This window comes from Carcharhinus amblyrhynchos, unplaced genomic scaffold, assembly GCF_965287045.1.
Source record: "Carcharhinus amblyrhynchos unplaced genomic scaffold, sCarAmb.v2.hapA chromosome_203, whole genome shotgun sequence".
Classification (NCBI taxonomy): domain Eukaryota; kingdom Metazoa; phylum Chordata; class Chondrichthyes; order Carcharhiniformes; family Carcharhinidae; genus Carcharhinus; species Carcharhinus amblyrhynchos.
Genome location: NW_027649943.1, coordinates 118,407 through 135,167, shown reverse-complemented (window position 1 = coordinate 135,167; position 16,761 = coordinate 118,407). Strand labels below are relative to the sequence as shown.

The 16,761-nt window shown below is 43.9% G+C and overlaps 1 protein-coding gene across 2 annotated transcripts in view; it reads left to right on the top strand.

Annotated features, from left to right (window-relative positions):
- The window catches only part of LOC145338870 (striatin-interacting protein 1 homolog), a 173,254-nt gene that overhangs the window by 91,141 nt on the left and 65,352 nt on the right, over positions 1–16,761 (top strand). For both annotated transcript variants that reach the window (XR_013885918.1, XM_080183267.1), the window contains exon 14: positions 9,668–9,742. Coding sequence is in view for 1 of the 2 variants with exons in the window: in XM_080183267.1 (XP_080039393.1) it covers positions 9,668–9,742 (75 nt within the window). In the remaining variant the exon portion in view is untranslated. The remainder of the gene's footprint in view (positions 1–9,667; positions 9,743–16,761) is intronic.

Sequence of the window (16,761 nt, the reverse complement as noted above, 5' to 3'; positions counted from 1 at the left end):
ACTTGTCTACCTTAAATATTTCTCAAGACCCCCAATATCACCACCTTTTTGATCTTAACATGACCCAAACTATTTACACACCCTTCCCCAGACTCATCATCCACCAAGTCCTCTTTGGTGAATATTGACTCAAAATTTAATACCGCACTTATTTTCTCCAGCTCCATGCATAGATTCCCACCCTTGTCCTTGAGTGGACCTACCCATTTCCTGGCTACCCTCTGGCTCTTTATATATGTATAAAAAGCCTTGGGATTTTCCTTAATCCTGTTGGCCAATGACTTTTCATGACCCCTTTCAGCTCTCCTGAATCCTTGCTTAAGTTTCTCTCTACATTCCTTGTATTCCACATTTGCTTCATGTGTTTCCACATGATATCCCTGCTTTTGTTTTGTTTTATTCATTTGTGGGATGTTTGTGTTCCTGGCTGGGTCAGCACCTATCGCCCACTCACAATCATCCTCGAACTGAACGGTTTGCTCAGCCATTTGATAAATGCTTCCTTTTTCTTATTGACTAGGCTAACAATATCTCTCATTACCCAAGGTTCCCTTACTATAGAAAAGATGATATTAAACTAGCAAGAATGCAGAAAAGATTTACTAGAACGCTACAGGGACTTGATGGGTCGAGTTATAAGGAAAGGCTGGATAGACTGGGGCTCTTTTCCCGCAGCGTTGGGGACTTTGGGGTGATCTGATAAGAGGCATATAAAATAATGAGGGGCATAGATCCACTAGTCGTCATCTTTTCCCAAAGGTAGGGCAGTCTAAAACTAGAGGGCATAGGTTTAATATAAGAGGGGAGAGATACAAAGAGGTCCAAAGGGGCATTTTTTTTCACAGAGTGGTGAGTGTCTGGAGCAAGCTGCCAGAGGTAGTAATAGAGGCAGATACAATTTTGTATTTTCAAAAGCATTTAAACAGTAACATGGATAAGTTGGGTGTATAGGGATATTGGCCAAATGTGGGCAATTGGGACTAGTTTAGTGGTAAAAACTGGGTGGCATGTTGGGCCTGTTTTCATGCTATAAACCTCTGTGACTTTATGATGTACAATCACCTTTTGTCTAACATGAATCTAGCTATAAATTTACTCTTCCATACAAAACATGGAATACTAAATTAAACACACCTCAACCTTAATTCTCATTTTTAACTTCGCAGATATACATCATTTAAAACTGCCTCTGTTTTCATGACAATCTGAAATGGCTGAGCAAACCATTCAGTTCAAGGATGATTGTGGGTGGGCGATAGGTGCTGACCCAGCCAGGAACACAAACATCCCACAAATGAATAAAACAAAACAAAACAAAAGTAGGGATGTCATACTAGAATAGTATAAAATGCTGGTTCGACCAGAGCTGGAATTTTGTGTCTGGTTCTGGTCACCACATTACAGGAAGGACAAAGCTGTTTCGGAGGGATTTAAATGAATTTAACTGTGAAAAGTATGAGGTGGTAGACTTGGGAAAGAGTAGTACGATGTTATAATTCAGGTCAGAAATTCTGAGGTGTTTATGAAATCGGCATGGATGATAAATTTTGCAATTTGAATTTGGCTAGGGTAAGTATGAGATGTTTCAGGTATGATTCAACTGAGCTTTTATCAAGCATAGTTTATATAGCAATAATTTTTACCAATTGCAAACAAGAAAAAAACAACCATGATATTGTATAACCATTGACAAATATATGCAATGTTCCAATCAAACAAATTTTCCCATAAACAAAACTCTTGCCACAATTTTAACACAGCAAGTAAGAATGCTCGTGATGCTGGAACTCGCTCCCTTGATTGGATGCTGCAGTTCTCTTGATGTACACACAGATAAGCTTGAAGTCAGAACAGCTTCCCAAAACACCAGGGAGGAGAGAGAGCACTTTAGGTATTAAATAGCAAACCACCAACAGCAGAAGTTTTACTCCAGGAAGGCGAGAAGCCTTGTTTTCAGATAGCCAGCAGAATTTATAATTCCAGGGAGAGAGAGAGAAACACTGCTTTTCTGTCTGATGTCCAAATAAATTCTTACTAAAACATCAGTCAGCAGCCAAACTGAGAGTGACCTGCAATTCAGTATGAAGAAAGGAAAACTTGACTTGCCACCCAGTCGTAAATTTCAAGTCAATTCATAAGACCCAGATTAAAGATAAACAAAACCCCATTTAAACCATTGAAGCCGCGGTAAAAGGACTTCTAACAGACAACAATGAAACCAAAAGGCCTGCTTAAAGCAGAAGAGAACATGATTTTTAAAAAAAGCATTAGTGGCTATAACACTAATGCCACAATGACAAGAAAGTATTCAGTGTACTGCATGACACTAGGAAACTATGGAACAAAGGGACTTTGACTGTTTGTTCTCAGTTCTCTGAGGCGGAAGGGCATGTTCATCAAATGGTGAAAAGGGCATTTAGATCCATAAAGTTACACTGCAGCAGGAGGCCATTTGGCCCAGCTTGCCCATGCCAGCCCAAGCACACACACGTGCCCTTTCTAATTCCACCTCCCTGCACCCAGCCCGTTGCCTTGAAGCTTACAGCACTTAAGATGCCAATCCAGGTACTTTCTCAAAGTGTTTAGGTCTCTGTCTCCACCAGAAAACTCGCCAGTGAATTCTAGACACCCACCATCCTTTGTGTAAAAAAAAATCTTATTTCTGCTGTATCTTGTATCTATGTTGCCTGATTCTAGAATTTGCCACCAATGGAAACAATTTTATCCTGTCCACTCTATCTTTTCCCCTCATAATTTTGTACATCTCAATCAAGTCCCCTTCAACCTTCTTTGTCCTAAGGAAAATAACTCCAACCTATCTAATCCATCCTCATAGCTGCACTTTTCTAGCCGTAGCAACATTCTTGTAAACTCCTCTGCACTTTCTCCAGAGCAATTACATCCTTCCTGTATTGTGGTGACCATAGTTGCAGACAGTATTCCAGTTGTGGCCTCACCAGTGTTTTATCTCATTCCAATATTATACCCTGACTTTTATACCTCTGTCAATGAAGCAGAGCATTCCATATGCCTTTTTTACAACCTTGTCTACTTGGGACACTTGCCTTTATCAATCAAGGCATAGATTTAAAAAAGCGCAAGTCAATGTGTGGAATACAATCAAAGTAGAAAGAAACTTAAGCAAGGAGTAAGAAGAGCTAAAAGGGGTCATGTAAAAACTTTGGCCAGCAGGATGAAGGAAAATCCCAAGGCTTTTTACACATATATAAAGAGCAAGAGAGTAGCCATGGAGAGGGTTGGCCCACTGAAGGACAAGAGAAGAAATTTGTGTGTGGAGCTGGAGGAAATGGGCGAGGTATTAAATGAGTACTTTGTGTCAGTATTCATGAAAGAAAAGGACTTGGTGGATGATGAGTCTGGGAAAAGATGTGTAGATAGTTTTGAGTCATGTTGAGATCAAAAAGGAGGAGGTAGTGGGGCTGTTGAGAAACATCAAGATAGACAAGTCTCTTGGGCCTGATGGGATATACCCCAGAATACTGAGAGAGGCAAGAGAGGAAACTGCTGGGGCCTTGAAAGAAATCTTTGTATTCTCACTGGCTACAGGGGAGGTCCCAGAGGATTGGAGAATAGCCAATGTTGTTCCTTTGTTTAAGAAGGGTAGCAAGATTAATCCAGGTAATTACAGGCCAGTGAGCCTTACATGAGCGGTAGGGAAATTATTGGAGAGGATTCTTTGAGACAGGATTTATTCCCACTTGGAAATAGATGGATGTATTAGTGAGGGGCAACATGGTTTTGTGAAGGGGAGGTCGTGTCTCAGGAACTTGATCGAGTTTTTCGAGAAAGTGACGAAGATGATTGATGAGGATAGGGCAGTGGGTGTTGTTTACGTGGACTTCAGTAAGACTTTTGACAAGGTCCCTCATGGCAGACTGGTGCAGAAGATGAAGCCACAGGGGATCAGAGATGAGCTGAAAAGCTGGATATAAAACTGGCTCAGTCAAAGAAGACAGAGGGTAGCAGTGGAAGGGTGCATTTCTGAATGGAGGGCTGTGACAAGTGGCTTTCCTCAGGGATCATTACTGGGACCTTTGCTGTTTGTAATATATATAAATGATTTGGAGGAAAATGTAACTGGATTGATTAGTAAGTTTGCAGACGACACAAAGGTTGGTGGATTTGCAGATAGCGATGAGGATCATCAGAGGATACAGCAGGATATAGATCCGTTGGAGACTTGGGCGGAGAGATGGCAGGTGGAGTTTAATCCGGACAAATGTGAGGTAATACATTTTGGAAGGCCTAATACAGATAGGAGATATACAGTAAATGGCAGAACCCTTAGGAGTATTGATAGGCAAAGGGACCTGGGTGTACAGGTACACAGGTCACTGAAAATAGCAATGCAGGTGGAGAAGGTAGTCAAGAACGCATACAGCATGCGTGCCTTCATCGGCCGGGGTATTGAGTTTAAAAATTGACAAGTCATGTTGCAGCTTTATAGAACCTTAGTTAGGCCGCACTTGGAATATAGTGTTCAATTCTGGTCGCCACACTGCCGGAAGGATGTGGAGGCTTTGAAGAGGATGCAGAAAAGATTTACAAGCATGTTGCCTGGTATGGAGGGCATTAGCTGTGAGGAGAGGTTGGAGAAACTTGGTTCGTTCTCACTGGAGCGACAGAGATTGAGGGGAGTTCTGATAGAAATCTACAAGATTATGAGAGGCATGGACAGAGTGGATAGTCAGAAGCTTTTTCCAGGGTAGTGGAGTCAATTACTAGGAGGCATAGGTTTAAGGTGTGAGGGGCAAGTTTTAAAAGAAATGTACGAAGCAGATTTTTTACACAGAGTGTTGGGTGCCTGGAACTCGTTGCCAGGGAGGTAGTGGAAGCAGATATGGTAGCGACTTTGAAGGGGCATCATGACAACTACATGAATGGGATGGGAATGGAGGGGTGTGGTCTCCGGAAGCATAGAGGGTTTTTGTTAAGTTGGGCAGCACGGTTGGTGCAGGCTTGGGGGGCCAAAGGGCCTGTTCCTGTGCTGTAATTTTCTTTGTTCTTTGTTCATGTTGGAGTTGCATAGAACTTTGGTGAAGCCACCTCTGCACAGTTCTGGTTGCCATATTATAGTGATTGCACTGGAAGGGGTGCTGAAGAGATTCACCAGGATGCTGCCTGAGATGGAACATTTAAGTTATGAAGAGAGGTTGGATATGCTTGGGTTGTTTTTCTGGAGCACAGAAAACAGACGGTTGATCTGATTAAGGTGTACAAGCATTATGGGAGGCATGGACAGAGAGGGTAGGGAGCAGCTGTTCCCCCTAGTTGAAGGGTCAGTCACAAGGAGCATAGATTCAAGGTGAGAGGCAAGAGGTTTAGGGAGGATGTGAGGAAAAATTACTTTACCCAGAGGGGGTGATGGTCTGGAATGTGCTACTTGAGAGGGTGGTGGAGGTGGGTAATTTCACATCCTTTAAAAAGTACCTGGGTGAGCGCTTAGCACATCATAACTTTCAAGTGCAGGTAAATGGGATTAAGTGGGAAGTCAGATGTTTCTCATGTGTTGGTGCAGACTCTATGGGCCAAAGTGCCTCTTCTGCACCATATGTTTCTATGATTCTGTACAGGACAGATTGCACAACATGGCAGTTAGTCTAATAGGACGAAGGGGATTGCTGATGGGGCAAGAAAAGGAACAATAAAAAAAGTGCGTAGAACTGGATGCTGCTATCAGAAATGAAGAGGGATAGAAAAAAGACAGAAAAAAACTAAACATGCATAGAAAAGAAACCAAAATGGAATTATGGCCTAAAGATGTTGAGCGCAGCATTGAACCCAGAAGGATGTAAAGTCCCAAGCTGAAAAATGAAGTGCTGTTTCTCTTGCTTTTCAACAGGTTCAAGCAAGGTATTGAGTTTAGAAGTTTTTGGGGTGATTGAGCTTTTAAAATGACAACATGGATTTGATAGGATGTTGAGTGAGAAGTATTTCTTCTTGTGGGTGAAGCCAGAATGAAATTGAGTTTTAAAATTTGAAGCAGTTTTGCACATCAAGGATTGTCAAAATCTTTAACTCTCAGCTACTTCTGCCTTTCGTGGCAGGTTAACTATTGGATCAATCAAAGTTGAAACCGTTTGATGTTAGTTAGGTAAGAATATCAAAGGATTTGGGCCAAAGGCAGATCGATGGAATTCGGATGCATCACACAGATCTGATTGAGTCATAGAATCATACAGCGCAGAAGAGGCCATAGGTTTAAGGTGGGAGGGTCAAGGTTTAAAGGAGATGTACAAGGCAAGTTTTTTTTTACACAGAGGGTGGTGGGTGCCTGGAACTTGCTGCCAGTGGAGGTAGTGGAAGAGGATACAATAGTGACTTTTGAGGGGCATTTGACAAATACATGAACAGGATGGGAATGGAAAGATATGGTCCCTGGAAGGACAGGGGTGTTAGTTCAGTCAGGCAGCATGATTGGTGCAGGATTGGAGGGCCAAAGAGCCTGGTCCTGTGCTATAATTTCCTTTGTTTTTTGCAAGATCACCGCTAAGCCTCCTGTGCTCCTGAGGAAAAGTCCCAGTCTATCCAGCCTCTCCTTACAACTCAAACCATCAAGTCCCAGTAGCATCCTAGTAAATCTTTTCTGCACTCTTTCTGGTTTAATAATACCCTTTCTATAATAGGGTGACTAGTCCTATAAGAAGTATTCCAAGTGTGTCCTTACCAATGTCTTGTACAACTTCAACAAGACGTCCCAACTTCTGTATTCAATGTTCTGACTATTCTGTCCACCTGTGACTCCACTTTCAAGGAGCTGCGAACCTAAATCTATTTGTTCTAGAACTCTCCCCAACGCCCTACAGTTAATCTAAGTGAGTGGGCGAAGGTCTGGCAGATGGAGTACAGTGTTGGTAAATATGAGTCATCCATTTTGATAGGAATAACAGCAAAATGGACTATTATTTAAATGGTAAAAATGGCAGCATGCTGCTGTGCAGAGGGACCTGGTAGTCCTTGTGCAGGAATTTCAAGGAGTTGGTTTGCAGGTACAGCAGGTAATTAAAAAGGCAAATGGAATTTTGCCCTTCATTGCTAGAGTGATGGAGTTTAAAAACAGCAATAAGAACATAAGAAATAGGAGCAGGAGTAGGCCATCTAGCCCTTCGAGCCTGCCCCGCCATTCAATAAGATCATGGCTGATCTGTCGCTGCTCAGTTCCACTTTCCCGCCCTCTCCCCATAACCCTTAATCCCCTCTCCTATCAAAAACCCATCAACCCGCGTCTTAAAAATATTTAGCGAGGCAGCCTCCACCACTTCAACGGGCAGAGAATTCCAGAGATTCACCACCCTTTGAGTGAAGAAGTTCCTCCTCAACTCCGTTCTAAACCGCCCCCCTTTTATCTTGAGGCTGTGCCCCCTAGTCCTACTGTCTTTTTTGAGCAGGAAGAGTCTTTCCACCTCTATCCTATCCATCCCATTCATCATCTTATACGTCTCAATGAGATCTCCCCTCATTTTTCTAAACCCTAACAAGTACAAGCCCAGTTTATTCAGCCTCTCCTCATAGCTCAACCCCCTCAACTCTGGTATCAGCCTAGTAAACCTCCTCTGCACTCCCTCCAAGGCCAAAATATCTTTGCGCAGGTGCGGCGCCCAAAACTGCACACAGTACTCCAGCTGCGGCCTCACCAATGCCCTATACAGCTGCAGCAAGACCTCCCTACTTTTATATTCAATCCCCCTTGCTATGAAGGCCAGCATCCCATTCGCCTTCCTGACCACCTGCTGCACCTGCAGGCTGGGTTTTTGCGACTCATGCACAAGGACCCCGAGGTCCCTCTGCACCGTTGCCTGCTGCAGTTTTTCGCCCCGTAAGTAATAGTCCTTCCTACCATTCTTCCTACCAAAGTGGACCACCTCACACTTGCCAACATTAAATTCCATTTGCCATTTCCTGGCCCATTCGCCCAGCCTATCTAGATTCTTCTGCAGACTCTCCACACCCTCCGCACAATTTGCCGTTCCCCCAATCTTGGTGTCATCAGCAAATTTCGACACCCTACACTCGGTTCCCTCCTCCAGATCATCTATATAAATGGTAAATAGCTGAGGCCCCAGCACCGACCCCTGGGGCACTCCAAGGTTATGTTGCAGCTATATAAGGTGCTACAGTTTTGGTCTTCTTACTTGAGAAAGGATATATAACCCCTCTTCAATAGCGGAACCACATTAGCTGTTCTTCAGTCATCTGGCACCTCCTCACTGGCCAGAGAGGAATTGAAATTTTGGATTAGAGCCCCTACAGTCTCCTCCCTTCTGCCCCATAGGAGCCTGGAATACATCTGGACTTGGCGGTTTATCCACTTTTAATCTGCCAACGCCTCTAATACCTTGTCCTTCCCTATGCCAATTTGCTCAAGAACCTCACAGTCTCTGTCCCTGAATTCCAGATCATCGTCCTGATTCTTTTGAGTGAAGGCAGATGTGAAGTATTCATCCAACACTCTACCAATGTCCTCTGTCTTCACCCCTTGGGCCCTAATGGGCCCTACTCTTTCCTTGGTTATCCTCTTTTTATTGATACACTCAAAATATTTTGGGATTTTCCCTACTTTTATAGCCAGAGCTTTCTCATATCCCCTCTTTCCATTCCTAATTGTTTCCTTAAGCCCCAACCTCTACTTCCTATACCTCATTAATGCCTCCACTGATTTGCTGCCCTTGTTAAAAGCCTTTCTTTTCCTTCTCATTGTATTCTGAATATATCTGATAATCCATGGTTCTCTGGGCTTGTTATTCCTTCCTATCACCTGAGCGGGAACATGCTGGGCTTTTTGAATGCCCCCCCCAGTGCCCTTTTGTAGATTTCCCTATTAGTGTCTGTTCCCAGTTTACCTTGGCCAGATCCTGTCTTATTCTCCCAAAACCTGCTCTCACCCAGTCCAAAATGTTTTGTTGCAGTTTATCTATTTCCTTCTCCATAACAAGCTTAAATTGTATCATGTTATGATCGCTGTCATTAAAAGGCTCCCCCACCACCTGTCTGGCTTTATTCCCTAGAATCAGGGCCAGCACAGCTCCCTCCCTTGTTGGACCCTCCGCATATTGATCTAAAAAGTTCTCCTGTACACATTTCAAGAAAGCTACTCCATCCAAGCTCTTAACACTGTATACATCCCACTTAATGTTAAATGCTGGAACAAGCTCAAGAGGCTGAATGGCTTACTCCTGTTTCTGTGATATATAATTGGGGTTTACTCTTAAATATTTCACATTACATTACCATATAGCATGTTCTTTATTGAGCAGGTTGATTTTTCGTTATTTCATGTTCAGCACTCCAATAATCCAGTGTTTAGCCATTGACTGTCCATTGTGTATTGCACCAAGTATTCATAGTGCATATAAGTAGTGCATCCTTCAGTCTATACTAGACTATGTAGTAGTCCTTGTGTTACATGCTGTTTGTCTTGTTGAACTTCTGTAATATTGTGGTCTATTCCCTGTGCAAATGATTCTGTGCAGTGATGCATCTTAGCTTCAACGTGTCCATGTACAATATAGTGTGCTTGCATTCCATTGAAAATGCTTCCTCGTTGGAAATTATGGATGGATTGCTAAATGGAACCCAGATCAAGTATCTGACTGAAGTTCAAGGACTAACTGGAAAGTTATTTGTAGATTTTTATTCCTGTTTTTAGGGAGATGAAGAGTTTGACCTGACACCTGCTGAAGTTCTGTACCAGGGTATTCTACCCAGTCTGCCTCAGTACATGGTGAGCCTACATTCAGCTACAATCATCTCTCTTTTCGAACAGAATTATTTAGAATATTCAACTCAAATAGGTTATTTGGCCCAGCCACATCATGCTGGCATTTATGCACAACTTGAGGCCCATTCCATCCTTTTTCTTTTAACATAACAGTCCAGAAATCTGCAGGTTAGGTGGATTGGCCATGCTAAACTGCCTCTTTGTGACCCATGATGATGTAGATTAGTGGGCTAAGTGCGTGGAGTTAGGGGATAGCGTGGGAGGTGGGCCTGGGTGAGAAGCTCTGTTGGAGAGTCGGTGCACAGTTGATGAGACAAATGGGCACCTTCTGCACCGTAGGGATTCTATAGTTCTGTGATATTTGTAACTAGCTTCCCCTTACCTTGTTACAGTTAGTCCTAGCTGCCCCCTTTTTAATTCTGTCTGGAAATAAAGCCTAGTGCTTGGTTTGCTTTTTATCATCTGTTTACTACCTTCTGCCAGACCTTTTTTCCTCCTCATCTGCGTTTGGATCCTTGTTTTCCGTGGAATGTGTGATCTCTTTATTTCATTCTTACCAAAATGTAAAATTTTCTACATACCTATAAAATGAATTAGCAAATATAGGCCCATTGTGCAAGTTTATTAATACTGCTGTAATTTGTCGCAGTCCTCTTCAATATTAACTATTCTCCCCAACAGCTTGATGTTACGCACCAGTTTAGACAGTGTCTTTAATTTCAAAATTTAAGTTGTTAATGTAAATTAACAGTTATTGTCCCAGCAGTGATTACTGTGGAACCCCACTTCCCACTTTTGCCGGTCAGAATTATTTTGTTATTTGACTACTTTTACTCCCTCCCTTTGTTTCCATCTTGCTACCAGCTAGCTATCCCCGACTCCACAAGATCTAATGATATTCAGTTGTCTATGATGTGGTATTTTATCAGAAACTTTTTTGGAAAGCTATATTTATTCTAGGTCCATCTCCATGGTAACCTGTCAAAGAATTCAGTAATATTGGTCAAGTGGAACTTTCCCTTTTGAAATTGATGTTGAATATTGATTATTATGACTTTTAGTTTATATGTATCCTATCTTTGTCTTTGGTGGGGAATTCTTACTACTAGTCTTAAACTGATTGCTCTCTAAATATATTTATGACAACATTTGGGTGTATTTCTCCCGAAAAACATCTGAATGTTGTTCCTAGTCAGAAAACTGTTGAAATTCCAATGTGGCACCCTGGAAGTGGCAACCTGGCAATGCTAGGGTACTGTGCAGTCATTTCCACCTCGGGGCTTCAATGGCCTCCAAGTCCCCCAATGTGGCCATCACACTTGGTTTTGTTTGTGCAAATCACACTGGGGTCCCGCTACCCCCGAGGGCTGTGGACTCCCAGGAATAGGGAGAATCCAGTTTGAAATTGACAAATCATATTTAAATCATCTGTAAATTAAGATCTGGATTAAAAAAAACAAAGAAAATTACAGCACAGGAACAGACCCTTCACCCCTCCAAGCCTGCACAGAACATGCTGCCCAACGTAACTAAAATCCTCTACACTTCCAGGAACCATATCCCTCTATCCCCATCTCGTTCATGTACTTGGCAAGACGCCACTGAAAAGTCACTACCGTATCCGCTTCCACTACCTCCCCCGGCAACCAGTTCCAGGCACCCACCACACTCTGCGTAAAAAAAAAAAATCTGCCTCGTACATCTCTTTTAAATTCTGCCCCTCACACCTTTAAACTTATGCCCCTTTGTAGTTGACTCTTCCACCCTGGGAAAAAGCTTCTGACTTTCCACTCTGTCCATGCCCCTCATAATCTTGTAGACTTTATCAGGTCTCCCCTCAACCTCCGTCGCTCCAGTGAGAACAAACCAGGTTTCTCCAACCTCTCGTCATAGCTAATGCCCTTCGTACCAGGCAACATGCTGGTCAATCTTTTCTGCATCCTCTCCACATCCTTCTGGTAGTGTGGCGAGTAGGATTGAACACTATATTTCAGGTATACTGAATTGGATACTGTTGTGGAGGATGCTTTACCTGGGACAAGCTGCGACATCCGGAACTCTGATATTGAGTCTGGTTCTTCAGGGCAAAAGGGTGGGAGGAAGAAGAGGAGAGTGGTAGTGATAGAGGACTCGATGGTCAGAGGTACAGACAGGAGGTTCTGTGGTCGGGACAGAGACTCCTGCGTGGTTTGTTGCCTCCTGGGTGCCAAGGTCAGGGATGTCTCTGATCGCGTGCACAGCGCTCTAAAGTGGGAAGGTGATCAGCCAGATGTCGTGATACACATCGGTACCAATGACGTAGGTAGGAAGAGTGAGGAGGTCCTAAAGAGAGAGTGTAGAGAGCTTGGAAGGAAATTAAAAAGCAGGACCCCAAGGTAGTAATCTCAGGATTGCTACCTGTACCACGTGCCAGTGAGGGTAAGAGTAGGATGCTTGGGCAGATGAACACGTGGCTGAGGAACTGGTGTAGGGGGCAGGGTTTCCGATTCTTGGATCATTGGGACTTCTGGGGCAGGTGGGACCTCTACAAGAGAGACGGGATACACCTAAACTACAAGGGGACCAATATACTTGCTGGGAGGTTTGCTAGTGTTATTGGGGAGCGTTTAAACTAGATTTGCAGGGGGATGGGAACCAGAGTGCCAGAGCAGATAGGGGAGCTGGGGTAAAAAGGTTAGTTCAAGCAGAATCACAAAGGGAAGGGTTGAGTGTGGTGGAAATAATCTTTTGAGGTATGCCTGTTTCAATGCCAGGAGTATTGTGGGGAAGGCAGATGAGTTGAAGGCGTGGATTGATACCTGGAAATATGACGTTATAGCCATTAGTGAAACTTGGCTACAGGAGGGGCAGGACTGGCAGCTTAATGTTCCAGGGTTCCAATGTTTCAAGTGTAATAGAAGCAGAGGGATAAAAGGTCGGGGGGTGGCATTGTTGGTCAGGGAGAATGTTACAGCGGTACTCAGGCAGGATAGATTAGGGAGCTTGTCTACAGAGGCTCTATGGGTGGAGCTGAGAAACAGAAAGGTATGACCACATTAATGGGGTTGTATTATAGACCACCTAATAGTCAGAGAGAATTGGAGGAGCAAATCAGCAGAGAGATAGCTGACAACTGCAAGAAACACAAAGTTGTGATAGTAGGGGATTTTAATTTTCCACATATAGATTGAGACTCGCATACTGTTAAAGATTTAGGCAGGGTAGATATTGTAAAATGTGTTCAGGAGAATTTTCTACATCAGTATATAGAGATGTCATCTAGAGAGGATGCGATATTGGATCTCCTATTGGGAAACGAGTTAGGGCAGGTGATGGATGTGAGTGTGAGGGAACACTTGGATCCAATGATCATAATGCTATTAGTCTCAACCTGATTATGGATAAGGATAGATCTAGTCCTCGGGTTGAAGTTCTGAACTGGAAAAAGGCCAAATTTGATGAAATGAGAAGGGATCTGGGAAGTGTGGAGGCCTTCAAAGGAGAAATTTTGAGAGTGCAGAGTTCGTATGTTCCTGTCAGGATTAAAGGCAAAGTAAGTAGGAATAAGGAACCTTGGTTCTTGAGGGAGATTGTAATGCTGATTGAGAGGAAGAGAGAGTTGTGTGAAATGTACAGGCAGCAAGAAACAGATCAGATGCTCGAGGAGTATAAAAAGTGGAAGAAGCTACTTAAGAGGGAAATCAGGAGGGCTAAAAGAAAACATGAGGTTGCTTTGGCAGACAGAGTTAAGGAAAATCCAAAGAGCTTCTATAGGTATGTTATGAGCAAAAGGATAGTGAGGGATAAAATTGGTCTTCACGAAGACCAGAGTGGTAGACTGTGTATGGAACCAAAAGACTCAGAGTATTCCAGTCCTTTTGGAAGCAAGGATCCATTCCTCAGGAACTCAAAGATGCTTCCATCGTACACCTCTACAAGAGGAAGGGCAATCAGCAAGTATGTGACAACCACCGAGGAATCTCCTCGCAAGAAAAACCCTCGCAAGAGTCCTGCTAAATCATCTGGTCACTCATCTGGAGCTGGGCCTGCTTCCAGAGTCACAGTGTGGCTTCCACAAAGGTCGTGGGACTACTGACGTGATTTTTGCTGCGCGCCAACTTCAGAAGTGTCAGGAGCAGAATCGTGAGCTCTACACAACCTTTGTTGACCTCGCGAAAGCCTTTGACACTAAGTCGACAAGGCCTGTGGAGGATTGTCAAAGTTCGGCTGCCGCCCCAAATTAATTCAGATGATACACCAGTTCCATGATGGCATGATGGCCAAAGTACTGGATGGCGGAGAATCCTCTGAGGCATTCCCAGTCACCAATGGCGTCAAACAGGGCTGTGTGCTCGCACCCACACTGTTCAGCCTGATGTTTACTGCCATGCTGAATGATGCCTTCCAGGACAGTGTTGCTGGAATCAGCCTCAAGTACAGAATGGATGGGAAGCTTTTCAACCTGAGGAGACTTCAATCTATTACCAAAGTGAAAGAGACTGTTCTGAGAGACTTCCTCTTTGCGATGACTGCGCCCTGTATGCTGGCTGAGAGCCAGAGACGCACGTCAGTATAGACAAATTTTCCACGGCTTGTGACAACTTTGGACTCGCCATCGACATTAAAAAGACCGAAGTCATGCACCAGCCTGCTCCTCGTGCACTGTACACAGAACCCATAATCACAATCTAAGGGCAGAAACTACAGGCAGTGGACCAGTTTACTTATCTTGGCAGCACCCTCTCCCAAGCAGTGACTATTGATGCAGAAGTTAACTGCAGGATAGCAAAGGCAAATTCTGCTTTCGGTAGACTGCGCTCCACTGTATGGGAATGTCGAGGAATCAGCCCAGCAAAAAAACTGAAGGTCTACAGCGCCGTGGTACTCACTACCCTCCTGGATGCCTGTGAGATGTGAACTGTGTATCGAAGGCATGCAGACAGCTCAATCATTTCCACATGACTTGTCTTTGCAGAATATTACGCATCAGATGGCAAGACAAAGTACCAGACACTGAAGTTCTCTCTAAAGCAAGCCTGCCATCAGTCCACACACCGCTGATGAGAGCGTAGACCCAGTGGGCAGGTCATGTCATCCGTATGTCAGACGAGTGCATACCCAAGCAGCTCCTTTTTGGGGAACTCTCTGCTGGAAGAAGCTCGCATGGAGGGCAGAAGAAACGTTTCAAAGACGCAGTCAAAGCCTCCCTGAAGTCACTTGACGTTGACACAACCACCTGGGAAACGCTGGCACTAAACCCTCCTACCTGGCGCTGCCTCATCCACAAGGGCTGTCAAGCTCACGAAGCAAGGTATATTGCTGAAGCACAACTTAAGGGCGAGCTGCGCAAGTGCAGAGCCATCAGCGCAACAACTACACAAGTCTGTCCAATATGCGCCAGGACATTCCATGCCCGAATTGTCCTGATCAGTCGTTTTCGAACACACTGCAACCAGCCTCAAAATGACTAATGGTGTTGAGTCCTCATCGATGATGATGGATGAACAACAACAAAGGCAAAGTAAATAGGAATAAGGAACCTTGGTTCTGGAGGGAGATTGTAACACTGATTAAGAGGAAGAGAGAGTTGTGTGAAACGTACAGGCAGCAAGGAACAGATCAGATGCTCGAGGAGTATAAAAAGTGCAAGAAGCTACTTAAGAGGGAAATCAGGAGGGCTGAAAGAAAATATGAGGTTGCTTTGGCAAACAGTGAAGGGAAATCCAAAGAGCTTCTATAGGTATGTTATGAGCAAAAGGATAGTGAGGGATAAAATTGGACCTCTTGAAGACCAGAGTGGTAGACTGTGTATGGAACCAAAAGAGATGGGGGAGATACTAAATGGTTTTTTTGCATCCGTATTTACTGAGGAAAAGGGGATGGAGTCTACGGAAATAGGGCAAACAGGTAGGGAGGTCATGGAACCTTTACAGCTTAAAGAGGAGGTGGTGCTGGCTGCCTTGAAGCAAATCAGAGTGGATAAATCCCCAGGACCAGACAGAGTATTCCCACAGACCTTGAGGGAGGCTAGTAGTGAACTTGCAGGGGCCCTAGCAGACATACTTAAAATGTTAGCATTCACGGGGTAAGTGCTGGATGATTGGAGGGTGACTCATGTTCCGTTGCTTAAAAAAGGTTCCAAAAGAAATCCGGGAAATTATAGGCCAGTAGGTTTGACATTGGTGGTGGGCAAGTTATTGGAAGATGTGATAAGGGATAGGATCTACAAATATTTGGATAGACAGGGACTTATTAGGGAGAGTCAACATGGCTTTGTGCGTGGTAGGTCATGTTTGACCAATCTATTAGAGCTTTTCAAGGACGTTATCAGGAAAGTGGATGAAGGGAAGGCGGTGGATGTTGTCTGTTTGGATTTTAGCAAGGCCTTTGATAAGGTCCCTCATGGGAGGTTACTTAGGAAGGTTCAGTCGCTAGGTATACGTGGGGAGGTAGTAAATTGGAATAGACACTGGCTCAATAGAAGAAGCCAGAGAGTAGTTGTGGAGGATTGCTTCTCTGAGTGGAGGCTTGTGACTAGTGGGGATCAGCACTGGGCCCGTTGTTGTTTGTCATCTATATCAATGATCTGGATGTTAATGCAAATTTGCTGATGATACAAAGATTGGAGTGGACAGTGGGGAAGGTTTTCAAAGCTTGCAGAGGGATTTGGACCAACTAGAAAAATGGCAAATGGAATTTAATGCAGACAAATGTGAGGCATTGCACTTTGGAAGGACAAACCAAAGTAGAACACACAGGGTAAATGGTAGGACTCTGAAGAGTGCAGTTGAACAGAGGGATCTGGGAATGCAGGTACAGAATTCCCTAAAAGTAGATAGGGTCGTAAAGAGTGCTTTTGGTACATTGGCCTTTATAAATCGGAGTATCGAGTATAAAAGTTGGTAAGATTGTATAAGGCATTGGTGAGGCCGAATTTAGAATATTGTGTACAGTTTTGGTCATCTAGTTACAGGAAGGATGTAAATAAGGTTGAAAAAGTGCAGAGAAGGTTCACGAGGATGTTGCTGGGACTTGAGAAGCTG